Source organism: Herpailurus yagouaroundi, unplaced genomic scaffold (assembly GCF_014898765.1).
Source record: "Herpailurus yagouaroundi ecotype Mexico unplaced genomic scaffold, PumYag 195, whole genome shotgun sequence".
Classification (NCBI taxonomy): Eukaryota; Metazoa; Chordata; class Mammalia; order Carnivora; family Felidae; genus Herpailurus; species Herpailurus yagouaroundi.
The window spans coordinates 3,488,329-3,503,009 of NW_024412426.1; the positions used below are offsets into that span (position 1 = coordinate 3,488,329).

General features: G+C 43.9%; 1 protein-coding gene across 1 annotated transcript; it reads right to left on the bottom strand.

Annotated features, from left to right (window-relative positions):
- Positions 1-781: 781 nt before the first annotated feature.
- On the bottom strand, positions 782-14,202 carry NEK2 (NIMA related kinase 2). Its single transcript, XM_040446388.1, has 8 exons — positions 13,940-14,202; positions 12,610-12,827; positions 11,832-12,072; positions 9,422-9,504; positions 8,580-8,706; positions 7,521-7,737; positions 5,943-6,068; positions 782-1,645 (listed from the first exon to the last, which is right to left on the bottom strand). Exons 1-8 carry the CDS (start codon positions 14,033-14,035, stop codon positions 1,422-1,424), a joined length of 1,332 nt encoding a protein of 443 aa, XP_040302322.1. The 5' UTR covers positions 14,036-14,202; the 3' UTR covers positions 782-1,421.
- Positions 14,203-14,681: the final 479 nt, after the last annotated feature.

Here is a 14,681-nt window from a genome sequence, read left to right on the forward strand (position 1 = left end):
TGGTACTTGTTTCCTGCTTTTTGAACAAAGAGCCCTACATTTCTATTTCGCACTGGGCCCTACAAATTATACTTAACATGTTTATCAAAGTGGTCCTGCTGGGATTGATCTGTGGGGATACCACAAAGTCATGGATATCAGTTTCTGATTGTTTCGATAATATCATTTGTCTTTGATGGCACTGCATTATCAACTGTGTGATAAACCTGCAATAAAGTAGCCAACAATACAGGAGCGGTTTCTTCCCATGTATTATTAACCCTTCATAATTCGGTCTTATTTCATTAAGCCGAAAAGATTAGCATTGCTAGGAAAACATCACATGCAAAATGTGGCAGGCACAGCAAACACTGCTAATTCATATTAGAAGTCAGACACGTTAAAAAAAAAAAAAAAAAGATCCGTCAAAACTAAAATAAGTTTCCTTCCAGGGTGGGGTATGTTTCAACAAGTTTTAGCCTAGATCAGATTTCTCAAGCGCGCACTACTGACATCTTGTGACGGGCACTGTCCTGTGCATCGTAGTCCCATTACATGCAGGCAGTCCCCGCCCCCCCATGATCAGTCTCCAAACACTGCCAAATGTCCCCCGCGGGGGGGCAGCGGAATCACCCCTCCTTAAGGACTGCCGGCTTAGACAGACTGATGAAATGGGGAGTAAAAGACCATCAGAGAGCAAAACCCGGTGAGACTGATGTTCTCTCCTCTTCTGCCAATGCCTGTGAATCATAAATACACAGACTCCCTCAACTAAGAGATCAACAAATGCAAGAAACATAAATATAGGAAAACTAAAGAATTCCTTTATTTAGGGAGTCACAGGTGGGTGAATGACAGCCAGCTCATACACTCTCAAATAGGATAAAAAGGAAGACTTCAGACATCACCGTGAAGAACTTCACCAAAGGTGACAGATTGGCACTGCAGACCAATGGGATACTTACAAGTGAGATGTCCCATAGGTAGCGACCGATCTGTATCCAATTAGGTGTTCTAAGCTCAGGAACATGTACAACCTTGAATCTAGGCACGACTATCGCAAGCACAACACTCAGTAGTTCAAAGCTACCCCTAAGTACTTTTTTCTCCCTGACGTTATTCTCCCCCAACATTTAGAATGTAACGCTTCCCGTTCCAGTAGTAATCACACCCAGCATTAAAAGCCCAACCCACAAAGAAAATGTCATTCTTGCTATGAAGTGTTCTTTAAAAAAAAAAAAAAAAAAAAAAAAGAAAGAGAAATGAAAGGTGTGGGCATTTTGTACAATGGTTGCAGAAGAACCAGCAAGGCCTGCCTCACTGTACAAAATGGCACGGCTCACGGAACCAGGTGAGTAAAGCTACAGCAGTTGAGTATCAGTCTTTCGAGGGCAGGCAATGTTCAATACGGACACAGCTCCGTGTCTCTGCGAGGCTAGAGGCTAGCGCATGCCCAGAATCTGTCTGCTTTTCAGCTGGTAATTTTTTTCAATATCTGACAACGCTTGAGCGCGGAGCTGAGCAGCATGAATCCTTTTCTTCAGGTCTTTGCACTTGGATTTGGAGGGGAGCAGACTCTCAGAATTCTCACTCCTCTTGACATTCTCTTTACTTTCCCCACTGAAATGAACTTTCTTAATTATCGAGGATGGAAGATCAAAAAGTTCTTTAGAAAGAAAAAAAAAAGGGTAAGTTCAGCCTCTCCTTACTTAGCCGATTTCTCAAATACATTTATTCTCTTTTTCTCTTTTTTGGATGTTTTACTTATTTTTGAGGGAGAGAGAGAGAGAAAATGCACCAGCACGAGTGGGGAGGGGCAGAGAGAGAGAATCCCAAGCAGGCTCCACACGGTCAGTGCAGAGCCTGACATGGGGCTCAAACTCAGGAACCGTGAATCGTGTCCTGAGCCGACATCAAGAGTTGGCTGCTTCACCGACTGAGCCACCCACGTAGGTGCTCCCCAAAATATTTATTCAGTTCATATTTGAAATCTGGGGACCTGTGTTATTTTCTCTGGGATAGGGGGTGAGGGGCATGATGCTGGCAGAAATCAATCAACCTTTTAACCCACAGCATTGAAAAATAATCCTGAAATGTGCCAAGGAACATGTTTTATCCTCTTAACAATCAACTCTTAAGGTTAAATGCATTGGGGATTATGGGCCACAACCAAAACTTTTGGAAATCAATGTGATTTATTTCTACCCTTGAAAACAAGTGCCATTCTACCTAGAACACATAACTTCCAGAAAAGTAAGAAGCAGAAGGTCTTTCTTACAGATGGCACCTATAGTTTGGGTTAAACATTCAAGAACACTCGTTTCAAAGCAGCTTAACGACCAGAAACTTGTTTCAAAAGGGACCTGAGCAAAGTCAGCATGGAAGAGATAAATATGTGAATTGTAGCTTTTACATGAAGAAAAATTTGCGTGAGGTGGCTACACTATTGGCTACTGACAGAACTATCTGGGAGTGGCGACTTGCAGTTTTGAATTCCAGAATCTTCTTATTTTTCCTTTGTGTTCGTTTAAAGGAAATACGTTCAAATATTTACTGAGCTCACTGTACAGGCCATCGTGGACTAAAGGCCCCATTCTGGTAGGGGGAGACGGACCACAAACAAGTAAACTAGCACGTGTGAGGAGTATCTGAGGTGATATGTGGGGGAAAAGTAACACTGGAAAGGGAGACAGAAGTGCTGGGGGATCAAAGCTGCAGAGTAAGGGGACTTTTGAGCAGAGACAAGGAAGAAGCCAGGTGGCTCTCTGGAGGAAGATGTTCTAGGTGGAACAAATGGAAGGCCCTGGGGTAGGAGCTGGCTGCACAGAGAAATGCTGCCTTCCAGTTGTCCTGGGACCTCCTATTTCCTTTTTTTTTTTTAATTTTTTTTTTAAACGTTTATTTATTTTTGAGACAGAGAGAGACAGCATGAACGGGGGGAGGGTCAGAGAGAGAGAGGGAGACACGGAATCTGAAACAGGCTCCAGGCTCTGAGCGGTCAGCACAGAGCCCGATGCGGGACTCGAACTCACGGACCATGAGATCATGACCTGAGCCGAAGTCGGACACTTAACCTACCAAGCCACCCAGGCGCCCCTGGGACCTCCTATTTCATAGTGTTCCTGCTGCAAAGCAAACCTGATTGCTTTTACACTTAACTCCACTGTTTGAAAGATATCCACCCTTATTGTCACCAATACCTGTACATTCATAAGCCAACCATTTACACTGTAAATCCTATTGATGGGATAGTTCTATAAGAAAGAAGTGTTTAGAAAAAGAATTAGTATTTCCCAAAGTTAGCATTTCATTAAATAGACTAAGAGCTTTTAAAGAGAGGCTGCTGCTTACTGAGATGAGTTTGACGCATTACATCTTCCTCCACGTGAATTTTCTAGCCCGAGGGTGGGGAGAGGATACTTCCAGCCATCCTGAGTGCCCAGGGCACCGTTTCCTCCTGCTTTGTTTATTTTATGACTCTGATAGGCTTGGTGCTTTTGGTGCTTTCAGTGCTCAGAGCCATAAAGTACCTCCTAGCCCCAAGGGGACACTTGATTCCTAAAGCTCACTGTAATGTAAGTATATGCCACGGTGTGCAACAAGGTGGATCCCGACTATTTATACATCCTGCACTGAAATGCATCATCCTGCTTGAGCTCTCTTCTGCCTTTGTTCAGACTCTCAGGGCAAGATGTAAATCAAGTCCTTCCCTGGAGAAGACGACCCAGCAGGGCCTTCTATAACTCTGGACAACAGGTTTGATGCATGAAACTCCCCCAGGGGAACATTTCTCCTCACTCTACCACATTGATTACAATTTCAGCCTACTTTGTCTTGGGGGGGGGGCATAAAGAGAAAAGCTGGAATAAATATCATAAAAATACTGAAATAATAGGTAGCAATAGTGAGAAAAAAGAAGTTATTTCAAAAGAGATGAAGCCTAAATTTTATATAATTCTTGTTTCATTTACTTCCATCACTTACCACTATAATATTATTATAACCATCAAACTAACTTAGTTTTGTCTGTTCCATTTACAAAATGCTATCGTGCTCACTGAAGTAACCAGATTCTCTCTCAATTAATTCCAGGTGGAAATGATAGCCCTCACAAACTCTGTCCTACATGGTAGGAGGGAGCCATAAGAACTCTGCCTAAGTTTCACTGGAAAATTCAGATACTCAACTTTTAAAACCAACAAAACACTTTAAAAAAATAATTTATGTCACATAGAAATTTAGAGAAAAGAGGTTTAACACTTTGCACTTTCCATAATCTTAAGGAGTAGGGTATGGGGTGCCTGGGTGGCCTAGTCGGTTAAGCGTCCGACTTCGGCTCAGGTCATGATCTCACGGTCTGTGAGTTCGAGCCCCGTGTCAGGCTCTGTGCTGACAGCTCAGACCCTGGAGCCTGCTTCGGATTCTGTGTCTGCCCCTCCCCTGCTCATGTTCTGTCTCTGTCTCAAAAATAAATAAAAACATTAAAAAAAATTTTTTTCTTTAAAAAGTAGGGTAAATAAGGGGCGCCTGGGTGGCCCAGTCGGTTGGGCGTCCGACTTCGGCCAGGTCACGATCTCGCGGTCTGTGAGTTCGAGCCCCGCGTCGGGCTCTGGGCTGATGGCTCGGAGCCTGGAGCCTGTTTCCGATTCTGTGTCTCCCTCTCTCTCTGCCCCTCCCCCGTTCATGCTCTGTCTCTCTCTGTCCCAAAAATAAAAAATAAAACGTTGAAAAAAAAAATAAAAAAAAATAAAAAAAGTAGGGTAAATAAGACGTAGAGTTTCTGTGAAATGGAGAAGGCCCATTAGACTGGCTCGCTGATACACCCACCAACCACTTCTCACTGGAGCACAGCGACAGGCCAGGGCCCATGAAGGCAGAGCCCTGGGAAGGCTGACTGTCTACAAACCGTCTACTCTGAATAACAAGGGAAACACAAAGGGCATACGTAGATATCAACCAACTGAATTTTCACAAATACAGGTTTCAATTTTTTAAATGTTCATTTATTTATTTATTTATTTATTTATTTTTAGACAAAGAGCGAGAGGAGGAGGGGCAGAGAGAGAGAATCCCAAGCAGGCTCTGCATTGTCAGCGCAGAGCCCAACACGGTGCTCAATCTCACAAACTGTGAGATCATGACCTGAGCCAGAATCAAGAGTTATACGCTTAACCAACCAAGCCATCCAGGCGCCCCAAATACATGTTTCAATTTGCAGGGATCTTAGCAAAGACCCAAAAGTGATGGCCTATTCTACAGTTAGTTTATCACACCTTTTAAGCTATACTTTTTTTTTTTTTTTTTTAATTTTGAGAGAGCGGGAAAGGAGAGCACAAATGGGGGAGAAGTGGGGGGGGGGGGAGAGAGAGAGAGAGAGAGAGAGAGAGAGAGGGAGCCAAGCAGGCTCCACGCTGTCAGTTCAGAGCCTGACGTGGGGCTCAAACTCCCAAACTATGAGATCATGACCTGAGCCAAAATCAAGAGTCAATGCTTAACCAACTGAGCCACCCAGGTGCCCCTAAGCCATACTTTCTATGAAAGATGTGGCACATATTATCTGCTCATGTGGCAAGAGTAAAATGCTAGGATTTTTGTTTGAAAATGAAGAGAAATGTATAGTAATTTTGGTAATATACCAAAAGAAAAATCTGAAATGCACAACATTTTTTTAAGTGTCCTAGCTTTAAAACCTAAGTAGGAAAAAAACTAAACATGTAGTTCCATGAGGTAAATAAAATTGAAGATGAAATCATTATGGCTCATTGCCTCAAGTCTACGAACCCATTAAGTAAATCGTTGCTATAACAAAATTATTTCTATTAAGATGCATATATTCAATGCACTCCATCTTAAAATACGAGACTTCGTAAATTAAAAGGGCTATCAAAGCCCCACGGCAGCGACACCGGTGCCATTTCTTCATCTGTGGTGGCAGCTTCTGTTTGCGGGGCGAATTCTCATACCTGGACCCCCCGCCAGACACAGCAACTTCTGCTCCTTCAGCAGGCTGTAATTCTTCAACAGACTCTCCGCCCTAGCCAGCTTGTCCTCTGCCAGTCTCTCACGGACACAAAGCTCACGTTCCTTCTCTTTAAAAAGGCAATGGAACAAGAAAGATATTAACAAGTGGCTATGGGTTTAAGACGGTTCACATTTGGTAATCCCACCACTTTTCCTCATCACGCAGCCTAGCACGCCTGACCAGCAGTGCAAAAGGTTCCGTACCATAAACCCTGGTCAACCGATTGCTAGGTTTTGATTCAGCACTTTAGTATGTTGTGTGTTGTCTTAGGTTTTCTCGTAAGGACTGGTTTAAGCACAAATACAAGGTCAGCATCAACTTTTGGTCATGTTGTCTGAGAGGAACTCATTTGGGAAAATAAACAACGAAAGCCATCTCTGCTCTGCACTGAAAGCAGGCAATAGTCCACTTTCCAGGCATTGCCTAGCCTCACAGAACAAACCCTCCTTCTTCTGGGTCAATGAGAGCACCCAAATAGAAGCGGAAATAAACCACAACTCGGGAGGTACTTCTTTAGATCAGTAACGAAGGCTATTTTTTTAATTCATGGCCCAGAATTCAGAAAGTTCAGACTTCAGTTGCTCTATGAAACCACAAAACATTGGGAAAGGTTTTAATGAAAGTTTTTGTTTTACAAATTCTTTTGACAAAAGCATCAAAAAAAGGTTTCTGGGTAAGCGCAGGTTATACGCCTCCAGAAAGCAGAGCTCACAGCACTAAACAAATATCATCAGGAAGTAAAAACATGAATGCATGTATGGGATGCCTTGTACGTTCATTTAAATAGAATGCTATCTCTCGGCTGCGTGTGCATAAAGCCGCAGAAGCAAAATCAAGTGAGCCGTGAGGGTGACGGGAGACGGTCATGACTCCATCTCCTGGCCCTTGACATTAACATGAAGAGCCTCGCTGCTGTTGCTACTTTGCTTAATCTACATCCTGGGTAGCAGCTCTTACTTTGGTGAAGTAGACAGACTTTCGGCATCAAAAACTAATTAGTACCTAATCAGTTACTACTCAAGGCTAAGACTTACAGACCTAGAACATCTTTACCCACATGCTTTAATGAATTGCCCAAACATATCTAGTCCCACATGCAATAGAGTTTTACATCTGGGCTGTGCTGGGCCAGCCATATCAGAAGATAGAAGCGATGGTTTTTATTATGGAAGGCAGCAAATGCTTAAACCCTCTTTTCCGATGGAAACAGTGTAGGGTATAAATATATTAAAGAAGAGAAAGAAAAAGTAGCTCCACAGTAACATATAATGGCTACTGCGTCAGGGTCATCACAGTCAGTGACCGACACTGTAAGAGCACTCGATCTGAAAGAAAGAGGCTCAACAGGGAAATGCTGGCAAGCTTCATTTACTATTTTCCAATACGTATTTCGGTGTCTCGGGATTTATCAGAATGCTCTGATAGAACATCCACGTATCAAATACTCTGTTCAGAGATCTCACACACATCAGAACAGCCCTCTGTGGCGCTCCCTTGCTTCGCCCCCATTCAGACTTACGCTCCAGCCTTTCTTCTCGTGCTTTGAGGGCTCGCTCCCGCTCCTGTAACTGTATTTCCTTTAGTTTCAGCTCTCCCGAGACAGGGCTGGAATCCTGTACCTTCTCCGGTTCCAACCGCCGCCCTCTTCTCTCAGGATTTCTTCTTTGCTCTTCTGCAACTAAGTCTGCTATCAAAGGATTCTCAAGAATTTCTTCAACAGAAGGTCGATGGTAATCCTGGGGGGAACAATGTTCAGTGTTGCAGTCAGATTTCATAACAGAATACTCATCTGAAAAGAGCAGGTACGTTAAAAACAGCATACATTTCTAAGACAAAAGAAAGGGCTTTATGGATGGGTCTTAAACACCTAGAAAGGTGAAGTTTACTAGTGGCTTTAACCCATGAGGTTCTGGGTCCACAAGGTAATGCAGACGTTAACTAACCTTTGTTCCCCCTTAACCTTTCAATCCCTAAGCTGGTGCTTGGTGGCATGCCAGGGCTGCTTTAGGGCAAGTGCTGCCCTTGTATCTCAAAACTACTTTAAGCAAGACCCTCCCTTGCCCACCTTCAGTCCTGTTATTTCACCATTTTCCTTCTTTGTAATTCCACAGCATTTAACTCCTACTCTCACATCAACCTGACCCTAGGACATCTTCCTCCCCATCCCAGGACCAGGTCTTTTCCACACAATCTCTTTATTTATTTCCCCTCCCCCACTCCATCTCTGGTCTCTAATCTCTCGGCTGGAGCGAGAGGCTGGGTAATGAAGTTTCATTTGTGGCCCCTTCCCTTACCACCTGCCGCGTTGAGGTAGGCAAGGGAACCAAGGATTTGGAGCTTTTCTGCAATCCTGTTTTGCCAGCCACCATCTGTTAGTGTGGCAGAGAGAGGGAGGAGGCACGAAGAAAGCACAGAAGGTAGGCCGGCAAGGACGCACCACTTGCCAAATTTACATGTTTTCACTTCCCTTAACAGAGTAGATTTAGCTGAGGAACTATAGCTAATGCTTCTTCAGTCACATTGCTTCAAGAGAGAAATTGAGAGATAGAAGTAGACAATGTAATCTTACACTCTTTACCTTTAAATTTAACATCCTTGTAATAATGTCATTCAATTCATCAGAGTAACGATATGGAATTCGCCTGAATTTGCCTTCTCTAATCTTCCCAGCTAGTTCTTTCTGGTTGAAAGCTGTAAACGGAGGCCTGGGGAAAATTTTTTTTAATGTAGAAATGAAAATATATAATAGGAGCCAAATCAAAAGCACAGTTTAAGCTGCAGTTTGTGTTCATGTTTCTTCTGGGATTGTCATCCCTAGCTAAGCTGCCCACCCTTGGCATTACCGACATTCAGGGTCACATGATGTTCGTTAGGGAGGCTGTCCTGTGCATGTGGTATGTTTCGTAGCATTGCTGGCCTCTATTCACGAGATGCCGGAGCTCTCCCTAGCTGTGACACCCGAAAATGCCTCCAGATATTGTCAAATGTCCCCTGGAGGACAAAATTGTTTCCTGAGAACCACTGCTCTACAGAATAGTTTAGAAGGAAAAAAAGAGGAGGCAGAGAAAAAAAATGGCAAAGAATGGGAGCTCTTTTTAGTTCTCCAGATTCCCAGGCCTCTCCCCTGGATTTTTGTTTCATTTCTTCCACAAGTCTGGACGATGTGCTCTCCCTTGAGCTAAGTATCAGTCTAGCAAGGGAAGCATCTTTCCAGGTTAAAAGCATGAACCAGCCTCAGGGGTTATATTATTAATTTGCAAATAATTTTTTTAACCCACCCATCTATGTTAATTTTAACCCAGCATATGATTCTTTCAGGCTCAAATACGCATGGATGCTCAAAAAGCTGAACCCAGTGAAAGGGGACAAACCTTTGTGAGTATAAACTTCAGACCAGAAGGCTGTTTTCCTCACACTTACATTAATGCACACAATTCATACAGCAAACAACCCAGCGACCAGATGTCCGATTTCTCATTGTAGGACATGCAATTCATCTGCTCCTAAAGGGGGAAACAAGGGTAAAAGTGTAGGAGGAGTGAAAAGTTTATTTTGTTTTAAAACTTACAAAATAACCTGAAACAAAAATAGAACCTTAACATTTGGTAATATTGCCCTGGAGAAGAAAAAAGGAAAAAAAAAGGAAAACGTTTTATATCTGTACAAAAATATCAGATTCAAAAGACAGATCCAGTTTATGTCAGATCTTATATCACAGTAATGAAGATGGTACTTTATATTTTATCTTCAAATTTATAATGGAAAAAAGGCAATGATCTTATCCTAATATACTCTGTCGCATATAATTCATTCACTTCATTTCACTCACATTCATTTCACTTTCACATTCATTTCACTCACAAATGTTATTGTGTTACAATAGATCAGGTGCTGATAATTCAAAGGTGGCTATGAGACCTCTACCCTCAAGGCATGCATAATGTAGGAACTCCATTTTGAAAGAACCAGAGCAAAAAATAAAATAAAATAAAATAAAATAAAATAAAATAAAAACCCAGAGAAAATTTCAGAATAACCAAAACATACATCTGGTGCACATGTAAATGGATATAGACATAAATGGCTAATTGAATTATCCATGTATGTATTTTTCTCTTAGTCCACAGTATAAATCACAGTATTAACTAGTATTCTCATTTCCTATTTTAAGTATTTTCCTTTCTTCCACACTTACAGTATTAGTCTACCATAGTTCTTATTGTCAACAATGGGCACAGAAGTAGTACCAAAACCTTCAGGAAGCTTCTTGGTGTTCTAAACCCCAACAGGTGAGTCTGATACCACTTCCTGACAATCAATGCCTTAGGGAAGGCTGAACCGATCTAATTACAAGGGCAGGAGGGAAAAGGAACAAAAGAATTACACAGGTTTCAAATTTTCCAAGAACCACTTTTGGGTAATTTTCCTTTATGTTAAAGGCTTTCTATTTAGAATCTGATCCAGTGCGAAAACGACACTGTTCTGGCAATGTCTAATCTTAGTCAAAAACAACACATTAGTGATAGCACTTACTGCTTCAAGCTTTTATTATTTTTTTTTTTTTTTTTCAACGTTTATTTATTTTTGGGACAGAGAGAGACAGAGCATGAATGGGGGAGGGGCAGAGAGAGAGGGAGACACAGAATCGGAAACAGGCTCCAGGCTCCGAGCCATCAGCCCAGAGCCCGACGCGGGGCTCGAACTCACGGACCGCGAGATCGTGACCTGGCTGAAGTCGGACGCTTAACCGACTGCACCACCCAGGCGCCCCAACTGCTTCAAGCTTTTAACAGCCATCAGGTAATATCTAGAGTCATAAACAGTTCATACCCTTTGACCTAGTTCATACCCTTCTGAGAGCTACATGCCAAGGAAATAACCAAAAAGGAAGAATGAATAATGCATTCAAAGGTGTGCAGAGCAGTGCTCCTTAGAATGGTAAGAAATTCTGGAAACAAAATATCTAGCAACAGAGAGAACAGAGAAGTAAAGTGGGCCCGCTGCAGCTCCACTGTAGGAAAAGGCAACAACAACAACAAAAACACAAGTACAAGAAGCTAACACTGTAAAAACACATTATCTGAAGTAAGCCCTGAATCTCCATGCACAAGAATCATCTAGAGAGTCTACTGAAAGGCAATGTTCAAAATGAAAAGTGGAAGGGAAAAAAAGGCGCAGAGTGCAAGAACTGGTCCAGACACCCAGAGATCCAGATGGATCCGGATCCACTGGATCTGGGTTTGGGGCCCAGGGCTCTGCGTCTTGAACAAACACTCTAAATGAGTCCGAGGTGTTATACAGGGCCCATGTTGCTTTTGAGAACAGAGACAAAACCTATTACATCTTCGTAATCCCAGAACTTGGCACATGGTTAGCCATTCAATAAAAGCTTCACTTTAATTGTTGATATGGAGGAGTTTAAGAGTCTGGTGGTCCATTTGGAAAAACTATAAATTCCAAACGAACAGTATTCATTCCTGACTATTGTATATTACTAAGCAAACAAATAAACAAAACCCTCAATTTCCCTCCACTGAATGCTTAGCGTTAGGATGTTTAAAAAGTATCTAAGTTTTGGGGCGCCTGGGTGGCGCAGTCGGTTAAGCGTCCGACTTCAGCCAGGTCACGATCTTGCAGTCCGCGAGTTCCAGCCCCGCGTCAGGCTCTGGGCTGATGGCTCAGAGCCTGGAGCCTGTTTCCGATTCTGTGTCTCCCTCTCTCTCTGCCCCTCCCCCGTTCATGCTCTGTCTCTCTCTGTCCCAAAAATAAATAAATGTTGAAAAAAAAAAAAATTAAAAAAAAAAAAGTATCTAAGTTCTGAAATACTTACAGGAGACATATAATAGGGTGTGCCAACAAATGTTTTTGCAAAACTCGTATCATGGTTTAATATTCTAGCTAGCCCAAAGTCTCCAAGTTTAACGTTTTGCTTGCCATCCAGGAAAACGTTGGCTGGTTTCAGATCCCGATGCAGCACGGTATGACCACTGTCGCTTCGTCTGTGACATTCCTTTAGGGCCAGCGTCAACTGAGTCATCACTCGAAGAACAAATTCTTCATCTAAGTATTGTCTGAAACCAAAGCAGTTACACAGCATATGACTTCTGAATAAGAACACTAAAAAGATGGGATAATGTGAAGTATCTAGTTTTCAGAGTGTACAACTAGGGAAATAAATTATTTTCAAGGTAAGGTATGGGTGTTGATTCTAAAGTGCTGTGGACTCACAGAACAAATACAAGAACAGTCTTCCACATAACTACTTCATCCCCAATCCTAAACTAGGATGCTTAAGAGAAATGAAACTTGGCCCGTTTTCAGCTTACATTTGAAAGATGAATTTAGGGGCGCCTGGGTGGCGCAGTCGGTTAAGCGTCCGACTTCAGCCAGGTCACGATCTCGCGGTCCGGGAGTTCAAGCCCCGCGTCAGGCTCTGGGCTGATGGCTCAGAGCCTGGAGCCTGTTTCCGATTCTGTGTCTCCCTCTCTCGCTGCCCCTCCCCCGTTCATGCTCTGTCTCTCTCTGTCCCAAAAATAAATAAAAAACGTTGAAAAAAAATTTAAAAATAAATAAATAAATAAGTAAAAATAAATAAAAGATGAATTTACCTTTCTTTGGTTCCCTTTGTAATTACGCTAGCCAGGTCCCCTCCTTCGCAATATTCCATTACAATGTACAGTGTGGTGTTGGTTCGGTCAATAATTCGATCATAGTAACGGACAATGTTTGGATGTTTCAGTTCACGGAGTAAATTCACTTCAGAAACAAGCATCTGTTTCTCAGCTTCTGTCATGGAGCCATAGTCAAGTTCTTTCCAAACTAGTATCTGAAGTAAGAATTTCCAAGGTATGAATGAACTCATTACATACTCAAAGACAAAGAATGAACGTTCCAAAATTTTAAACTTTTAAAAGTTACTTCTCTCAGGGGCGCCTGGATGGTTCAGTCGGTTAAGTGTCTGACTTTGGCTCAGGTCATGATCTCACGGTTCATGAGTTTGAGCTGTGCATCGGTCTCTGTGCTGACAGCTCAGAGCCTGGAGCCTGCTTCGGATTCTGTGTCTCCCTCATTCTCTGCCCCTCCCCAGCTAGTGCATTGTCTTTGTCCCTCAATAATAAATAAACATTAAAAAAAATTTTTTTAAGTTACTTCTCTATTAAATAGATCACAACTGTCATTACCATCTAATTTAGTTCAATGAACTTAAGAAACCCGAGTTCATTTCCATAAACTTCCCCTAGTTTTCAAGGGGTAAATGATGCCATGGGAGAGAGGTGGAGTCACATTAGGCCTCCTCCAACCCCCTACCCTCAGTTGCTTTGTGGCACGGTAGCAAAAGGTACTTGGGTCAAAGCTGGAGCAGAGGCAAAGTCCCTGACCATTCCCACTGTCCAACCGGTCAAAGTTTTCCAGGGTGAGAGCCCTTAGTAAAGATCCTTCCGTCACCAGCCAGGCAGTTTCCTCTCCATTGTTTCCTCCTGTATAAGGTCTACCTACACACACTGGAAAATAACAATCCAATAATCCAAGTAATGGATATTTTAAGTGAGTTCTGACTGCAAGACAAAAAGCTCCAGGTTCTGGGGGTCCTGCCTCTTTCCCACGTCCGAGAGGGATACTCTTCTCTGAACAGAACTCAAGACTCAGCCACCTGTCACTAAAGAGAGGCCTTTAGCAAGTCAAAGCAGGAAAGAGGGACAGGGAAGAGAAAGAAAAAAGTAGAGATACATAGATACATCTCAAAACACGCAGTGTCCCAGCCCTTGAGCGAGCCAGGACAGACACAGACCTGGAAGAGATGGCCTCTTCCAGGCACCCCGCCCTGGAGACCCACAGCCCCAGGCCTCTCGCTCTCTCGCCACCCGGGGGCCAAGGGCGCTCGCCGCGGGCGGGTGAGACCGCAGCAGGGGCGGAAACAGGGAGGCTGCCCGCGCTCACCTTGCCATCGCTCTTCCTCCGGATCTTCTGGCAGCGGCCGTAGGAGCCCGCGCCAATGGTGTACAGCACCTCGTAGTCCTCCGCCCGACTTGGCATGGCCGGGCCCCCCGGACGTTTCCCCCTGGTCTCCCGCAGATCTCTCCGCCGACTCGGAGACCTGTCCTAGCCACACTACCTATCTGGCCACTTCAGTCTCCAGCCCGGTTTAACCGACGCGGGCCCCGGCCTGGCAGCCTATTGGCCCACGGTGAGGTCGCTTCGCCTCTCTGATTGGCTAAAAGAACACAACAACCTAGGCATCTTGGGAAAAGCGTTTCGCTAGGCAACCGTTGTCCGCCTAGGTGTCCGCGTCCGCCGCTATCCCCCTTCTAGGGAGAAAGGGGCGGAGCTAAACCGAAGGCGGGCCCGGGTGGAAAGCGGGTGTGGGCGGATCTCCGCACCTCTGTCCTTCCGGCGGAGCTCGCCCAAGTAATCGAAGTCCAGAGACGTCTTCTTGGACTGCTTTGCACGCTGCTGCCACCAGCTGCCTTCTGATCTTTGCACTCTGACCCCTCACACTACCCACTCTTCTGTGCGCATGCCCTTCTCTTAGGTTCCTGAACCCCGAGCCTAGGCGGGGTCACACGGAAGACTTCGTGGGAGCTGAGAACCGAGATGAAAAGTACACAACCACTCCGAAGGGTGCGCGAACCGGGGCAGGCTATGGTTGGGGACTGTGCCAGCCACTATGCGTGTGTTGTCT

Excerpts from the sequence above, each read along its gene's own strand:
- NEK2 (XM_040446388.1), bottom strand. The coding sequence starts at position 14,035 with ATGCCAAGTCGGGCGGAGGACTACGAGGTGCTGTACACCATTGGCGCG. Across the intron at positions 12,828-13,939 it reads GGAGGAAGAGCGATGGCAAG|ATACTAGTTTGGAAAGAACT; the intron begins GTGAGCGCGGGC and ends TTCTTACTTCAG. Across the intron at positions 6,069-7,520 it reads ACGAGAAGAAAGGCTGGAGC|AGAAGGAACGTGAGCTTTGT; the intron begins GTAAGTCTGAAT and ends GCCTTTTTAAAG.